This window comes from Hippopotamus amphibius, chromosome 6, assembly GCF_030028045.1.
Source record: "Hippopotamus amphibius kiboko isolate mHipAmp2 chromosome 6, mHipAmp2.hap2, whole genome shotgun sequence".
In the NCBI taxonomy this organism is placed as follows: Eukaryota; Metazoa; Chordata; class Mammalia; order Artiodactyla; family Hippopotamidae; genus Hippopotamus; species Hippopotamus amphibius.
In genome coordinates this window covers 133,208,058-133,227,087 of record NC_080191.1, presented here as the reverse complement: position 1 = coordinate 133,227,087, position 19,030 = coordinate 133,208,058, and the positions used below count along the sequence as shown (strand labels likewise).

At 37.2% G+C, this 19,030-nt stretch overlaps 1 protein-coding gene across 1 annotated transcript in view; it reads left to right on the top strand.

Annotated features, from left to right (window-relative positions):
* The first annotated feature begins 9,793 nt into the window (after nt 1–9,793).
* The window catches only part of GPR149 (G protein-coupled receptor 149), a 65,430-nt gene continuing 56,193 nt past the window's right edge, over nt 9,794–19,030 (top strand). Inside the window, exons 1-3 of the mRNA XM_057737633.1 lie at nt 9,794–10,810; nt 11,767–11,959; nt 16,804–17,261. Coding sequence (XP_057593616.1) covers nt 9,794–10,810; nt 11,767–11,959; nt 16,804–17,261 — 1,668 coding nt within the window. The remainder of the gene's footprint in view (nt 10,811–11,766; nt 11,960–16,803; nt 17,262–19,030) is intronic.

Here is a 19,030-nt window from a genome sequence, read left to right as displayed (position 1 = left end):
GTGTTCTGGGGTTCTTCTGTTAGGTTGTTCTAGTGGTTTATGTACTATTGGGTTCTGCTTCTGTGTTTCCTTGCATGTACATGTTTCCTTGATTCAGTATTTGTTTGTTTGACTTAACCTTTTCCTATTAGTCTGGAGCTTGTATAGTCTTTTTTAATCCCCTTTATTGCTGGGACAAGCAAGCCCTGGAGTCTGGATTCCTTGACCAGAAGTCAAGTCAGAGTTTCTGAGGAGGGAGCACCAAGTCCAGGATGCTAGACCACTAGAGAGTCCTCAGCCACAGGGTAGATTAACCACAGAGAATTCTCACAGAGGTCTCTGTCAGAGTCTAAGACCCAGCTTCGCTTGACTGCCTACAACTGCCAGTGGTGGATGCCTCACACCAAACTACAAACAAAACAGGAACACAAACCCACCCATCAGCACACAGACTACCTACAGCTATATTAAGCTCACAGATACCCTAAAACATACCACCTGACACGGCCCTGCTCATCAGAGGGAAAAGACTCAGATCCACACACCAGAAAGCAGGCATCAGACCCTCCCAACAGGAAGGCTACTCAAGATGCTGGACTAACCCCACCACAGGGGGCAGAGAACAGAAACAAAAGGATTTACTACCAGGCAGCATAGGGAAAGGAGACAGGAAATACTATAAATTAGACAAAATGAGAAAAGAAAGAAATACCTTGCAGGCAAAGGAGCAAGATAAAAATGCATAAGACCAAATAAATGAAGGGGAAATAGGAAAATTGCCTGAAAAAGAATTCAGAGTAATGATAGTAAAGATGATCCAAAATCTTGACAACAAAATGGAGAAACTATAAGAAAAAGTTAAAGACATAGAAGAACTAAAGAGCAAACAAACAGTAATGAACAACACAATAACTGAAATTTAAAATACTCTAGATGGTATAAACATCAGAATAACTGAGGCAGAAGAACGAGTAAGTGAGTTGGAAGATAGAATGGGGGAAATAACTGCCACAGGGCAGGAAAAAGAAAAAAGAATACAAAGAATGGAAGACAGTCTCAGAGACCTCAGTGACAATATTAAGTGCCCCAACATTCAAATCAAAGGCATCCCAGAAGAAGAAGAAAAAAAGAAAGAATCTGAGAAAATATTTCAAGAGGTTATAGTGGAAAACTTCCCCAACATAGGGAAAGGAAATAGTTAATTAAGTCCAAGAAGTGCAGAGTCCCATACGGAATAAACCCAAGGAGAAACACACCCAGGCACATATTAATCAAACTAACAAAAATTAAACACAAAGAAAAAATATTAAAAGCAGCAAGAGAAAAGCAACAAATAACATAGAAGGGAAAACCCATAAGGATAACAGCTGATCTCTCTGCAGAAACTCTGCAGGCCAGGAGGGAGTGGCAGGATATACTTAAAGTCTTGAAAGAGATAAACATACAGCCAAGAACACTGTACCCAACAAAAATCTCATTCAGATTTAACAGAGAAATCAAAAGCTTTACAAACAAGCAAAAGTTAAGAGAATTCAGCACCACCAAACCAGCCTTAAAACAATTGCTAAAGGAACTTCTCTAGGCAGGAAACACAAGGGAAGGAAAAGACCTACAAAAACAAACCTAAAGCAATTAAGAAAATGGTAATAGGAATATACATGTCAATAATTACCTTAAATGTAAATGGATTAAATGCCCCAACCAAAAGACAAGACTGGCTGAATGGATACAAAAACAAGAGCCTTATATATGCTGTCTACAAGAAACCCACTTCAGACCTAGGGACACATACAGATTGAAAGTAAGACGATGGAAAAAAATATTCCATGCAAATGGAAGTCAAAAGAAAGCTGGAGTAGCAATACTCATATCAGACAAATTAGACTTTAAAGTGAAGACTATTACAAGACACGAGGAAGGACACTACATAATGATCAAAGGATCAATCCAAGAAGAACATATCACAATAGTAAATATCTATGCCCCCAACATAGGAGCACCTCAATACATAAGGCAAATGCTAACAGCCATAAAAGGGGACATCGACAGTAACACAATAATAGTGGGAGACTTGAACACCCCACTTACATCGGTGGACAGATCCTCCAAACAGATAATAAATAAGGACACACAAGCTTTAAATGACATATTAGACAATCTTGACTTAATTGATATTTATGGGACATTCCATCCAAAAACGACAGAATACACTTTCTTCTCAAGTGCACACAGAACATTCTGCAGGATAGATCACATCTTGGATCACAAAACAAGCCTCAGTAAATTCACGAAAATTGAAATCATATCAAGCAACATCTCCTACCACAACACCATGAGACTAGATATCAATTATAGGAAAAAAACTGTAAAAAGAACACACACACGGAGGCTAAACAATATGTTATTAAACAACCAAAAAATCACTGAAGAAATCAAAGAGGAAATCAAAAAATACCTAGAAACAAATGACAGTGAAAATACAACGACCCAAAATCTATGGGATGCAGCAAAAGCAGTTCTAAGAGGGAAGTTTATAGCAATAAAATCCTACCTCAAGAAACAAACAAACAAACAAAAAATTCGAATAAACAACCTTACCTTACACCTAAAACAGTTAGAGAAAGAACAAAGAAACCCCAAAGTGAGCAGAAGGAAAGAAATCATAAAGATCAGATCAGCAATAAATGAAAAAGAAATGAAGTAAACAATAGCAAAAATGAATGAAACTAAAAGTTGGTTCTTTGAGAAGATAAACAAAATTGATAAACCATTAGCCAGACTCATCAGGAAAAAAAGGGAGAAGATGCAAATCAACAAAATTAGAAATGAAAAAGGAGAAGTAACAACTGACACCACAGAAATACAAAAGATCATGAGAGACTACTACAGGCAACTATATGCCAATAAATTGGATAACCTGGAAGAAATGGATACATTCTTAGGAAAGTACAATCTTCCAAGACTGAACCAGGAAGACATAGAAACTATGAACAGACCAATCGCAAGTACGAAAATTGAGACTGTGATTACAAATCTCCCAACAAACAAAAGCCCAGGGCCAGATGGCTTCACAGGTGAATTCTATTAAACATTTTGAGAAGCGCTAACACCTATGCTTCTCAAACTCTTCCAAAATATAGCAGAAGGAGGAACACTCCCAAACTCATTCTACGAGGCCACCAACACCTGGATACGAAAAACAGGCAAAGATGTCACAAAAAAAGAACATTACAGGCCAATATCACTGATGAATATAAATATAAAAATCCTCAACAAAATACTAGCAAACAGAACCCAATAGCACATTAGAAAGATCATACACCATGATCAAGTGGGGTTATCCCTGGAATTCAAGGATTCTTCAACACAAATCAATCAATGTGATACATCATATTAACAAATTGAAGGATACAAACCATATGATCATCTCAATAGATGCAGAAAAACCTTTTGACAAAATTCAACATCCATTTATGATAAAAACTCTCCAGAAAATGGGCATAGAAGGAAATTACCTCGACATAATAAAAGCCATATATATGACAAACCAACATCCAACATCATTTAAATGGTGAAAAACTGAAAGCATTCCCTCTAAGAACAGGAAAAAGTCAAGGGTGCCCACTCTCACCATTATTATTCAACACACTTTTGGAAGTTTTAGCCACAGCAATCAGAGAAGAAAAAGAAATAAAAGGAATCCAAATTGGAAAAGAAGTAAACTTGTCACTCTTTGCAGATGGCATCATATTATACAAAGATAACTGTAAAGATGCTACCAGAAAATAGCTAGAACTAATTGATGAATTTAGTAAAGTAGCAGGATAGAAAATTAATGCACAGAAGTCTCTAGCATTCCTATACACTAACAATGAAAGAGCAGAAAGAGAAATTAAGGCAACACTCCCATTTACCATTGCAACAAAAAGAATAAAATACCCAGGAATAAACCTGCCTAAGGAGGCAAATGACCTGTATGCAGAAAACTATAAGACACTGATGAAAGAAACCAAAGACGATACAAACAAATGGAGGGACATACCACGTTCTTGGATTGGAAGAATCAATACTGTGAAAATGACTGTCTCACCCAAAGCAATTTACAGATGCAACACATTCCCTATCAAATTAGCAATAGCATTTTTCACAGAACTAGAACAAGAAATTTTACGATTTGTATGGAAATGCAAAAGACCCTGAACAACCAAAGCCATCTTGAGAGGGAAAGACAAAGCTGGTGGAATCAGGATCCCTGACTTCAAACTATTCTACAAGGCTACAGTGATCAAGACAGTATGGTACTGGCACAAAAACAGAAATATAGATCAATGGAACAGAATAGAGATCCCAGAGATAAACCCACGCACATATGGGCACCTTATCTTTGACAAAGGAGGCAAGAATATACAATGGAAAAAAGACAACCTCTTCAATAAGTGGTGCTGGGAAAATTGGACAGCAACACATAAAAGAATGAAATCAGAACACTTCCTAACACCGTACACAAAAATAAACTCAAAATGGATTAAAGAGCTAAATGTATGGCCAGACACTATAAAACTCCTAGAGGAAAACATAGGCAGAACACTCTATGACATAAAGCAAGTTCCTTTTTGACCCACCTCCTAGAATAATGAAAATAAAATGAAAAATAAACAAATGGGACCTAATGAAACTTAAAAGCTTTTGCACAGCGAAAGAAACCATAAACAAGCCAAGAAGACAACCCTCAGAAGGGGAGAAAATACTTGCCAACGAAGCAACTGACAAAGGATTAACCTCCAGAATATACAAGCAACTCATGCAGCTTAATACCATAAAAGCAAATAACACAATTCAAAACTGGGCAGAAGACCTAAATAGACATTTCTCCAAAGGAAACATGCAGATGGCTAACAAACACATGAAAAGATGCTCAACATTACTAATCATTAGAGAAATGCAAGTTAAAGCCACAATGAGGTATCACCTCACCCTGGTCAGAATGGCATCATCAAAAAATCTAGAAACAATAAATGCTGGAGAGGGTGCAGAGTTAAGGGAACCCACCTGCACTGTTGGTGGGAATGTGAATTGGTACAGAAACTATGGAAAACAGCATGGAGGTTCCTTAAAAAAATAAAAATAGAACTACCATATGATGCAGCAATCCCAATCCTGAGCATATACCCAAAGAACACCATAATCCAAAAAGAAACATGTACCCCAGTGTTCATTGAAGCACTATTTACAATAGCCAGGACATGGAAGCAACCTAAATGCCCATCAACAGATGAATGGATAAAGAAGATATGGCACATATATACCAAGGAATATTACTCTGCCATAAATAGGAATGAAATTGAGTTATTTGTAGTGAGGTGGATGGACCTAGAGTCTGTCATACAGAGTGAAGTAAGTCAGAAAGAGAAAAACAAATACCATATGCTAACTCATATGTATAGAATCTAAAAAAAATGGTACTGATGAACCCAGTAACGGGGCAGGAATAAAAGCAGATGTAGAGAAGAGACTTGAGGACGGTGGGAGGGGGGTGGGGGGGGGTGCGCGAAGGGGAAGCCGGGACAAAGTGAGAGCGTAGCATTGAGATATATACACTACCAAATGTAAAATAGATAGCTAGTGGGAAGCTGCTGCATAACACAGGGAGATCAGCTATGATGGGTGATGACTTAAAGGGCTGGGATAGGGAAGGTGGGAAGGAGTTGCGGGAGGGAGGGTATACGGGGACATATGTATAAATACAGCTGATTTACTTTGCTGTACAGCAAAAACTGGCACAACAGTGTAAAGAAATTATATTCCAATAAAGAGCTTAAAAAAAAATCATGGAATTTCCCATTTGAGAGAGCTTTGACACAACGCCCACGAGTATCAAGGGGCATCTTTGGGTTAACAGTTTTCTAAATATAAGATTCATGAAGTTAGTCACTCTGACTTGGAGCCAAGTAAAATTGTGTCCTTGTTCAGAGTTATTGGACAGTTTTAAATATTGTAGGTTTCTGATGAGACATTGAAAGTAGAAAATAAATCACAGCATTTGGGCTTTCCTATAACACCAAATTGCTAGTGACATTTTTTTTAAACCATGAGCTAAAGCAGAGAATGCATGTATTTTAGACAATATTGATTTTACATATATTTTACATATATATTTATATATTGTAAATTTATGTGTATTATATATTTATATTAATAAATTCTAGACTTTGTATATTATGTATGTGTGTGTGTATATATTGGATAATTTATGAAATCCTTCACTTGAGCATTGATGATAAGTTAGTAAGAGTCTTAATCTGGGCCTTTAAAATGTTTTGGTTACATCCCATATTTTTAGAAACAAAGAAACATTATATCTTCATATTCAACTTTGTGGCACCTTTTTTTTGTTAATTTTCATAATACAAGACTAAATGTTTCCATTTGATTCTGTGGTTACTTTTTTATTGGCAAAGCCCCACTTTGCTAAGGATGCTATTTTACCATAGTTAGCCAGAAATTTTTATGCTGTTTCCTACTTTTTGAAGATTTTCAGATATAATGTAGAATTTTAGAAAAATGAGTTGCCTGCAGTGCTTTGCAAAGGTACAATTACATCAAGGACTTCGTAAACTAAAAGGCTAATGAATTTTTTTCCATGTAATTCTCTCTAGGTTGTTTTATAGTCTGTAATGCTATATGTTTTAAAGCAACCAAAGCAGCAGTGGGACAATAAATACATCTTCACCTAAGCTGTTCTGTCATAATCATAATTTCAATTTAAATTTGCATTATTAAGTAATTTGAAGACAGTATTTTAAATAATTGAAGATATAAAGTTTTATCATAAGTGAAACAGAAGCAAGGCTCACTCACAAGGACTGAGTAAATTTAAGGAACAGAGAGGCTTCTTAGAAATCTTTCTCCCCAGCCTCCTAAATGTTATTCTGGTTATTTGAAAGGCATTTAGAGTGATTTTTTTTTTTTTTTAAGCTCAAGAGGATATTGCAAAGAAAATGAGATTATGGTTAAGGGGAAGGCATACAACTTTCAAAAAACTCATATAGAATATATATATGCATTATACATATATACACAATATATGTATATATGATATATATTATAAAATGTAAGGCTTGGTAAATGCTTGGTAAAACTTTGAAAAATGAGATATTTCAAACATGCTTCTGAGAAAGAAAAATAGAAACAAAACTTTATAATTGTCAACATTCATTGGAAGTGTTCCCAATCATGAGGTGGTAAGAGGGGACAATTAGAAAATGTGTGTGTTGTGATTAAAAATGCAAAGCCAGGTGACAGTTTTTATAACTGGCTCTACAACTACTAACTGAGTGGAGGCAACCGTACACCTAACCATGTCAGGATGAGCTAGGTTACCATCCAATAACAATCAACCCCCAAAACACAGTGACTTACACAACACACTTTACTTCTTACTCCCACAGCCTCCAGGGCAGCCATGATCCTTTGGTTGGCCTAACATTCCAGGCTGCTTGAATCTTGTACCTTCTTCATATTGATAAGGGCCTCAATGTCATCATAGTAGGGAAAGAGAAAGCATGGAGAACTCAAGCATCAGTTCAATATTGATTATTGTGAAGTAGGCATAAAAGAAAATTAAGATCAAGTTAACCTGAACTATTTAAAAATTATATCATCCAATTTTAGGACTTGAAAGGGCCTAAAAATAACCCAGTCAAGCCCCCTTCTTTTACAGATGTGGAAACAGACACCCAGAGAAAGTATAAGAATTTTTGCCCAAGGTTACACAGCCAGCAATAGCACAGTCTGGAATCAAATTCAGATTTCTCTCCTAGTACCCTACTGGCTGCAGTTCCACCAACAACCTTTGGAAATGTACTATCACTCTTGCCGCTTCTGTTATATCATAGAAACCATGGCAACATGGTGGTTAGGTGTCCTGACCCTTTTCCAAAATTATATTTAATAGAGAGTCCAGAAATGATGGTAATGACAGAGGGAATGTCCCTAGGCCTCAAATGGTATTGGGACAGCTATTATTTATTTCTTCTACTCATTGCATTTTAACAATGGATACATATTGTCCAACCCAACTAAAAATCCAGGGTTAAATACCATATTGAAAATTAACCCACATACTTCTTATTCACACTACACTGCAAGTCTATTACTATCAGTAGGAAGAGCCTAGCTGTCGTAGGTGGCTTTTGTTTCCATTTGCTGTATGAAGGGGGAATCAAACAATATGTCAAGATAAGTGAAGAGCCCACTGTGTTTACTGAAGGGTATGGCTGGCAATGACTAATACAATCACTTTTCACTTGAACAGATTCAGATCCAAAATGTAGTTTCATTTACCTCTAAAATGAAAGGAATGATCAGAGTTCTATTACCACTTCTATGTACTTAGATTATTACCAAATGAACTTTCTCCTTTCCCTTTCCCTACTTTCCTTCAGACTCCATCACTGTGTGTGGAAAGTTAGCCCTCAGGTCATGAGGCTGAGCTGAGGAGGAATACTACCCTGGGAAAGCATCCTGGGAAGTGCTGCACCAGAACTATTGCTGTCTGTTCCTTCCTTGCTCAGCCATTCATCTTACAAAACTGACGATTCTTAAAATAAGTTCAGAGATTCAATTGTACAAAATACCCCAAATACTCTGGTTAAAAATGTTTTTGTGAGGTAACCTTTTTATACCCGATATAATATCATCTGACTTTAAAAGCTAGAAATATTATTTATTCAAATGGCAGCTTGCTTACTTTATAACATTGACATAAAATAGTTACATGCCTAAAGTTAGAATGGCTCCACCCAAACATTCTACGTAATCTTGTTTAGTGTAGTGAGGACCATAATGACATTCTTATATTTAAATAACAACATATATTTAAAAAACAAAGCTGGTACCTCCTATTTTCTTAAAAGTGACATTGATAATATTCTTTCTCCAAGAGATTATGGATCAGAGAGATCTAGATAAGAGAAAAGAAGCCCCTTAGTAGAGTAGCTTGGACCTCTCAGAGATGTTATTTGTCATTCACATGAAGCCTGAGCAAGTATTTGGGTTAGTTTTATATGTCAAAACCAAAGGGGAGTGCTTAGCAAAGACACTGTCTCTTGCTTCGAATAAGGCAGGCTGAGGAGATGTACATCATTTCGCTCACACACTGAACTCCCCTCCCTTTTGTTCCTGCTTCTCTCCTGCTTGGAGCTGACTCCTCCTTCCTGCAGCTCTGAGGATCACAGGCTGATTGAAGAACACAGCGGTTCTGATGGGGAGCTGTGCTCAGTGACTCTCTCTCTCTCTCTCTCATTTTCTCTCTGTCTCTCTGTCTCTGAACCGGCAAAGATGAAAACTACCTGATAATCTCTCTGCCTTTGAATCCAGCTCTGGAACCAAATGCATCATTTTACTGCTCTTAAAAAGTGAATAGAGTTTGATTACCTCAAGCCAAAGCTGCTTTGCTCCATAAGAAGGACCCAAAAGGACCCAGACATCATTGTTTTTCAATCTACTTGAGGAGCTTTTGCTTTCTTGCCTGAAACTTGCTGGTTTCAGGAGGGAGATTTTGGTTTGTTTGTTTTTAACTGAAATGTTGAAAAGTTTCTGATTGCGGGTTTAAGTGGAACCCAGTTTTAAAATATGGGTTGAGTCAGACCTAAAGGAGACTTGTCTGACCTTTTTCTGCCGGGACTGACGGGTGAACATCTTGAGGGAAACTTGGTAGGAGAAAATGAGATCTGATTTGCAGCTAACAGCCATGCTTAATTTTGAGAATATTTACAGACTTATTGAAAAAGAAATTAAATATTGACCAAGGATAATGTCTGTATTTCTCAGTAACTTATCAAGAAATGACTCTAGCCTGTGGAAAGAAAATCATAATTCAACAGATCTTTTAAATCCACCAGGAACCGTGAATATCTATCTTTTTTGCCTGACATGTTTAATGACTCTCGCAGCCCTGGCAGGCAGCATTTATTCACTAGTTTCCCTGCTGAAAATGCGGAACAGAACTGTTGTGTCCATGCTTGTGGCTTCTTGGTCTGGGGATGATCTCATGAGTGTCTTGTCGGTGACAATCTTCATGTTTTTGCAGTGGCCAAACGAGGTGTCTGACTACTTCCAGTCTCTGTGCACCACCTCTGCCTTACTATATTTATGCCAGGGCCTTTCGAGCAACTTGAAGGCGACTCTCTTAGTCTCCTACAACTTTTACACGATGCACAGGGCTGCGAGGAGCCAGGCAGCCTCCAGAAGATCCGGCCAGGTACTCGGCGTGGCGCTGACGGTGTGGGCAGCCAGTCTGCTGCTCTCCGCACTCCCTCTGTGTGGCTGGGGCGCCTTCGTGCGCACGCCTTGGGGCTGCCTGGCCGACTGCTCCAGCTCCTACGTGCTGCTCCTTTTCGCTGTGTACACTTCAGGCTTCGGACTCCTCGCCGGCCTCTCGGTCCCGCTCACTCACCAGTTGCTGTGTTCGGAGGAGCCGCAGAGACTCCACGCCAACTACCAGGAAATTTCCCGCGGAGCTTCCACTCCAGGGACCCCTTCAACTGGGGGGAGAGTGCTTTCCCTGTCCCCAGATGATGCTCCGGGCCCGGCGCTGCGGTGCTCTGGAGGATGCTCCCCGAGTTCGGACACCGTGTTTGGACCGGGTCCGCCTGCGAGGGCAGGGCTGGGGCAGGGGCCGGGTCGCGGTGCTGCCGCTGTGGCTGGAACCTGCAGGCGAGAGGACCGGGGGACTCTCTGTGGCACCAGGAGCTTCACCGTGAGCGTAGCGCAGAAGCGCTTTTCTTTGATCTTAGCGCTGACAAAAGTCACCCTTTGGCTGCCCATGATGGTAAAAGTGCGGTTGCTCACAGTGCGCGGGTGTGTGTGCCAGATAGCATGAGTGCGTGTTGAGATCAGCGTCGCTTGTTTGGAGGGTCACCCAGAGACGTGCATTGAGTCCGCTTACAAATGTATCTCGCTTGGTTTTAGAGAAGCGCTTGGAGGAAGGCAGTTCACGGGTAGGACTTGCAGCCGCGAAGCCCTTGCTACTAAGCCCTTGCTTCTCCTCAAAATTGGGGAGGAGGGCGGGGAGCGCTTGTAGGCGCAGGAGACTTAGTTTTCCCAGATCTGTCGTGGTCAAGGGTGTTTTCTCTCCATAGCGATATCTGGGAGTATTCAGAAAAGGAGGGAGGTAGTAAAGAGGTTTTTTTCCCCCCCAATCTACTGTCACGCTCTCCTCTCTGTTCCATTCCTCCTTAGTAAGGACTCCGCCCATCCCCAGCAGGGAGAGACCAGAGACGAGAGGCGTGATCAGAAGTAGAGAGAGCAGAAAGTAGACAAAACAGGCTTTTGTTCAAGCCTGCAGGAGAGAGCCCAGCCCAGAGGTGCCCGGTGGTGCTCTAGTGTGACAAGCATAGCCCGGCAGAGATGAGGGGCCAGGGATGTGACGAAGGACATCTGGAGTACCGTACAGGTTTCACAGATGCTTGCCTGTTTTCTGGGATAGTGTTTTCCATATTGTGACTGTGCTTCCCTGGTGGAAATTTGAGCTGGCAGCCAGCACAGACCAGGCACTCAATAGTGGAAACCCTCTAAGCCCGTGCAGCCTGGAGCAGCGCGCCTCCTCCCAAGGGATCCAGGTAGTCCACCACCAAAACCAAGGATGCCAGCCCAGGAGCAGACCTTCTGGCTCTCAGAAAGGGAAGGGGCCTGGAGAAGGGAGCGGGGGCAGCATGCTTGGGTGAAAGGCTTGGCAAAGTGGAAAATGTTATCCTGGGTTAGGTCTGAAGCTCTCTGCTTTTGCAGATCCACATGGTGGTCCAGCACGTCGTGGGGTTTCAGAGCCTTCCCTTTGAGATGCTCAGCTTTCTGCTAACCCTCCTGGCCACCACTGTAACTCCAGTATTTGTCTTGTCCAAACACTGGACACACTTGCCCTGTGGCTGCATCATCAACTGCAAGCAGAACACATATGCAGTGACATCCAATGGGAAAAAACGTAAGTCCTGGACAGTGCAGAGGCTGGGAACAATATGCATGCAGTCAAATACAGAAAAGTAATCTACTGAGAAAGTTGCCTTAGTAGGGGATGAAGAGTCCGAAGACAAATGAAATGGTAAATAAAGGGAAGAAATTATAATGAGATGCAATTATTAGCACAGTATTGGAGTAAGTTTTAAATGAGGCAGGTTTAAAACAATTGTGTGAACTGCTTGTACATTGAATAATTATTTTAGGTAAGAAAAAAAGAGATAGAATTCATTCAATGCAGCATAAAGTCAGCAAAGGTCTTTAGATGTTATATCCACCATAGCTCTTAGCCTACAGTAGAAAATAAATCACTCTCCCAAGTCTACATGAGAAGCCTACATCTCTGAAACTTAAAAACTTTAGAAGTTAAAAAATATTGAAGTTCATTATTATTGAGTGGAACAGTAAAGAAAAGCATTTTCATTAGTTTGCTGCTTGTATTCTTCCAGGATTTTGGAAAGTTTTCAGAGTAAGCAATAGGAGTGACTAAAAACAGTTCCAAAACAAATTTTAGGTGTTTGCCACTGCTTTTAGAAAACATATGCATATATACACAAAACAACAACCCTGCAAACACCTATAATTTCTAGAAAGAACAAAGGTGGCAGAGCTTGTCAATGTATGCTCATGTGTGAATCTATTCATGCTAGTTACTTAAAAAAAAAAAAAAAAACGTTCTAAAGAATACATCTAGAACAGAAGTGGGGTCAATTATAAAGCTCACGAGTATAACTGCTCTTATACTGAGACACGAAAAGTTGAGGAATGACCTATATATTTTGACTCTCCCAGGAAGGAAAAGGATATTTTTTGACATTCCAGACAAAAGATAGGATATTCTACCACTTAATAAATCCAAGAGTGCATTAGTGTATACTGAATTAACTGTTCCATTAATTGTCCTTTGCTCAGAATAAGCAACTATATTATTCTTTAACAGAGACGAAAGTGAAGAAAAAAAAACAACAGTCCATCTCAGACAATTTTAGGGCTTTAAAAACTGGAGACTATTAGAGAATATTCTGCACTCAGTTCTTCAACAAGTTTATTATATAAACAGTAAATAGTCATGAACTGGTCATTTTCCATGTTTTCATGACCTTTAATGTCTACATAATTTTCAAATGAGCAGAAGATTTTTTTTAGTGTTAAGAATGCCATAAAGTTTTATTGTTAATAGATGCCAAATACATCTACGCCCTTAAAATAACCATGGAACTTGTAATAAGTAGGCGCTTCTGGAGATTAATATCCAGAGCAACAGTGACACAGAAAATTAATAATAAATCTTTTTGAGCCACATAGAAGAACATAAAACATATAAAAATCACTTACAAGCCTGAAAGTTGTACCATTCTATCAAACATTACTATTTGTCACTAAGTTAATGAACAACCCTATCTTATAGTATTTAAAATTGTGAGAGAGACAAGAAGAATTTAGAGCAGTCATTTTTAAGAACTAAAGGGCACCTCTATCAGAGCTGAAAACAAACCAGTGCAACAGATTTGTCACTATAAATGGTCTAGGAAACACTCTATCTTGTACTGCACAAGATAGAAGAACCTACAGCAGGCTAGCAGAATCAATGATCATGCTAATATCTCATATTTGAAATTAGAACCATGCCTTTCAAAACCAAAATAATATTTTTCCTCTAAGAGTACCATTGCCCTTATTTGTATTTATTTTAAAATTTCAGGGAAGGTGTTGACATGTGAGCTTAGAGAGGCATGGCTTCGAAAATAAAACATTGCAAGAAACGTTAGTTTAAAAGGGCTCCATTCTCTTTTAATCCTGGGCTCTACCACAGGGAAATTATAAGAATAAGAATGGTGTATTTTCACTGTCTGAGGATCCACCATAAATTTTTCTAATGCTAGGATGACACAAAAACAAAAATTTTGAAACTCCAAAGATGGCTCATTCTCAGGTGGGCAGGTGCTTGATCAGTTATAGTACTTTGATGGCTCCAGTTTCACAGTTAAGCTTTTTCTCCTTAGCAAATTAATATCTGCCTTTTACATTCTTTTGCTAGGAACTCCAGGAGCAAGAAAAGGAAAATATTTTTTCCTAACTCACATTTACCATACGTTCATTTTGGTGACTTAAACATAATTCTACATCTCAGCTTAGCTGTATGGAAACTGAGAGACATGCAGCCAGAAAATGAATGTCAGTTAGTGGAAAATAATTTCCAGAAATAATAGTTCTCTCCTGTTTTCAACAATAATATGTATTCCTAGTGTCTCAAAACAAAAGTGATTCAAAAAAGGTGGTTTTAACACAGAGGCCTCAGGTGGCAGACCTATGGATTGTATGTGGCTTTCAAACCCATTTTGTTTACATGACATGATGTGTTCTTTTTAAATTAAACAGTTAAAATGTTTTCTATAAAAATCAGATTTTCAGCTTCTGTTTTTTGACAAAGTCAAAGTATCAGGTGACATATTACTCTGAAGAATTGTGTATATTTATAAGCTGATATAATTACTTATGACTAAAATTGTCATTACCAAGATGTGATTAAAAGCAAAAGACTAGAGCTAATGCATGTCTTATCCAGGGTTTTGCTCTTGAAAACAAATGTAATATTATACTTAATTTTCATAAATGTAGTGTAAACTTCAAAAGACCCTGACTCTATTCTGACGGTCTTTAAGTTTCTTTTGTAAGTTACTAGTCAAATATCATCAACTCTGTTATGTTGTTATAACCTATTACCTTCATTAGTTATTCAGAATTTACCTCTAGTGTTAAGGAAAATTTACTAACAAGAAATGTTTCTATTGGTCACATTTCATGAATAAGGTACTTCCCTTAACTTAAAGATAGCACATCAGGGACATTCTGCTTCCATTGACGTATTTCTCTCATGGGTCTGATTAACATTAAAGCAATTTCACTCAGAGGTTAATAACTCCAATTCTAGAGTCAGCTTTAAATTCAAATCTCTTTACCAGGTAAGTAATCTTAGGGAGATTTCTTCTATCAGCCTCAGTTTTCTCGAATGTGAAATAGAACCAATATCTCTTTTATTATGTAGGGTTGTTGTTTTGTTAAATGACATGATCTGTGTGCATAACTGGCCCTGGAATGCTCTAGTTCCCCATTGTATCTTTCACTTTCACACTTCCTTCTCGTGGCCTACCACAGACTGCTTCTTGCACCTCATGACATGGAAGTAGATTCTCCATTGACACATTCTGCACAATTCTTTAAAAACCTTACTCATTTTTGCTTTATATATTTCATAGTTATAATATGCAGCTAATAAAATATATAGCCACAGATATCCAATTACATGATAAAATTGGGATTTTAGGACAGTTTTTATTTGCTTAATATCCTTGAATTGACCACTTGTCACTTTATATCTTTTTTTAGAGAAAAAGGAAACCCATCAATAATTAAAACATCCTTTTAGTTCCTTCAGCTTTCAGACTATTAAAGTAAATTTAAAATTCTAATTTAATTTTACTGGACTATATAATTAGAAAAACTTAAGTAGTACTATAAATGAAACAGTGTGTAATGTTAACATCTGGTTTTACTTTTCCATTTTCTTTGAATAGGAATTTTTGTTTGTATCCTGGCTAAAACAATGAATGTTTTGGCTCAAATAATGAATGATACCTATAAATTCTGTCTTTCAGTCAGCAGAACTGGTTTGTAAATCTTCAGTGCTGAGACAATTTCAGTAATAGAATCAGCATATGAATGACACGAGGATGTATTATAAGATGAATCAAATTTTACCTGTTGTTCTCATAGAAATTTTATAGTTTTTAATGAATTTTTCCACCAAAGGATAGGTAAATGTGTGCTATAAAACAGAGAACTATCCATGTAGAAAAATGTTTTGAAATGAGCTATGTTTGAAAGATGAAAACCAAAACATTACGTTGCATTCATCTACCATCTTGATATAGCTTCATTCTTAATACACAAAAATTGTCTAGTATTTAATGATATTCACATACAATTGTATCACTTCTGTCACATTCTCACATGTTATTCTACTAAGACTTTATACAGTATTCACCAAATAGTAGTGCTATATGTAGGATGCCATCATATTTCACCTGATTTAAACCATAGAAAGTTTTATGCATTCCTGCTAAACTCATCTTGTAATTAATCAGGTATAGACATGTTGTAAAGTGCTTCAGTTCACAGAAATATGTCTATATACTCCTTCTTACAATTCATTTCAAATTTATTCAGAATTGTACATATTATTTTTGAAAGTTTAAAAACTGTATTGTAGCATTATCTAATTTTTAATGTATGCATTTATAAACATAAATGTCAGGAATGATATACATCAAAATATTTAAAGCAGTTATATCTGTTGTTGTCAGCTGAATAGCTCAAGCAATATTAAGAGCTTTATAATAATTAATTTGTAGCAAAATAAAATTTATAAACAATGTATTTTATACCAAAATAAAGAAATGTAGACAATTGGTAGACTATGGAGCTAAAAATAAAGCTGAATATATGTGAGATTTTCTAATTTATGTTTAAATTTTTACATAAAGTTTCTTTAAAGACTTCAGTGTTCTGGGGTTGTACGTATTTCAAGCCCTTCATTGTGTAAATGAGAACAATTAGGCCCAGAGTGATAAGATGGCTTGAATTTGTGCGTCACAATTGCTTTACATAATTGACAAGAAGTAAATGAAGATAGTTTTAAAATTCATACTAATCAGGTTGGATTCACTTTCCTATTTTTATTCATTTTGTATATCCAACTGCTGTTTATATCTACCTTCCTAATCATGGAATTTTGTTTTTGTTTTTACATAGCCAAGAGGAGATGCTTTGAATTCAATCTATCATTTCAACAAAGTTATGGAATTTATAAAATAGCACGTGAAGATTACTATGATGATGATGAAAATTCTACATCCTATCACAACCTCATGAACTATGAGTGCAAAACTACAAAAGACTCTCAGAGAGACACTCATAATATATTCAATGCCATAAAAGTGGAAATCAGCACCTCACCCTCTCTGGACAGTTCCACACTAAAAGGCATCAACAAATGCATGAACACGGATATTATAGAGGCTAAACAAGATTCCCACAGTGAAAAAGGTGTTGATCCACTGCTCTCTGAAAAAACAGAAGGTGATATTAAATATGACGAAACCACCTTTTTGGAAGGGCCAGAAAGAAGACTTTCTCATGAGGAGAGTCAGAAACCAGACCTTTCAGACTGGGAATGGTGTAGGAGTAAATCAGAAAGAACACCTCGTCAGGTACAGTAAAGGTTGTTATTCCAGTTAAATTAAAAGTGAGACCAAATATGACAGCGTGCAAAAAAAAATTATCAGTTGCTTATTTTATTCAATCAAGTCCAAGGTTATGTTCACTTACCTCAATTAATTTTCATAATACTAAACTTTTTTTCAAAGTGTATTTTTAAATTTTTTAAATTAGTTCTACACTTTCATTCAGATTCTATATATTTTGGGATTGGCAGTGCTAAATAGGCTCTTTGAGAAGAGCCTCTATTTTAACCTCAAGTAATCTGTGTAAATTCAGACTAGACTCTCAAAACTTATTTCAAATTAGTTAACTTGTAGGTTTTATTTTTTCTTCACCTGAAAAGTTTATACAGGTGTCTGAAAGAAGTTTTGGGGCAAATGTTTATGTAACTAGTGGTGAAGAGGTAGTCCTTTTGCAACTCTACTATGTAGATAGCTTGCCTATTAGTCTTGCTGAAACTAGTCCCTCATACTCAGCAAGTAAAAAATCTACTCCAGAATACACCCAAGTGAACCTTTGCAAAGACCCTGCTAAATGTTCCATCATTTTAAGGATTGAAGAATGGTTAAATAATGTTTTATAAGGAAAGAATTTGTACCTTAAGTTGATCCAATTCTTTGCAAGATTTCAGCCCACCTAGAATGATGAAGGGTACTCCTTATTTTATTGAAATTGTAGTGTGATAGTGCTATAAGGTTGTTCGTTCCTCCAGACGCTCATATCTGATAATTAAAATTGCCTTTGCTTTCACACGATTGATTTACTAGGAAAAGATACCTTTTCTACATGGCTTAATGTAAATCAAAATCCACTTGCCCCTATTCTCTGGAATCAAAAATATAGTTCTTCAAATATCTGTTAGTAATAATGCAGTCATTGATCAAAAGTATGGCCATGTAACACCAATTAAGAATATGAACAGAATAATCTGAGATTTCCTTTATTCCCCTTGATTAATTAAAACTACTAGTTTTACTTTGATATCACCAGTTTTAAAAGTAGGATAATAAAACAAAATGTACAAAATATATGATTAATAATAATTATTCATAGTGTTCAGTGATCAGGTATCTCAAAAAATCACTAAATATTTGCTGTAAATTGAAAAATACAGTGAAAAGTGTATTACTGACAGGACATACTGCTCAGGATTTTTAGAACAATGTGATACCCCAGCTAAGAGGGGAATCCCTACAATATCAGCAACAACTTTTTCCTAAATAATCTAAATCTCCTGGCTTTCTTGCACTTAAAAGTTCAATAATATTCACGATGAAGCATGTGTGTGTATGTGTGTGTGTATCCCAGTAACTTGCAACTACAGTACCCTGTGTGCTACTCCCCTACTCTGTCCTCATGCTTACCCCTTAAGGGTTACAGCTATCTTGAATCTTGCTCTTGCTTTTTGTTCTACTATTTTATCACAAATGAATTTCTAACACAATATATTCCTTAGTTTTGTTTATTTTGAGCATTCTAAAAATGATATTTCTGGGACTTGCTTTTTTTCCACTCAACATTACTTTAAACGACATCATTTTTCAATGTATTTTGTCACAGCAGTGGGAAATGCCATCTGAGCTATCATAACTTACAGCCCTTCTTTAAAAGTCTGAGTTATATTTTGGAGAATATAATAAATTAACCACAACTAGAAATATGTGAAAGGATCAGACACTGCTTACACATAAAAAGTATATCCTTATGAGAATGATGAAGCACAACTTACAAACCTCTGTAAATCAAAAACCAGAATGCT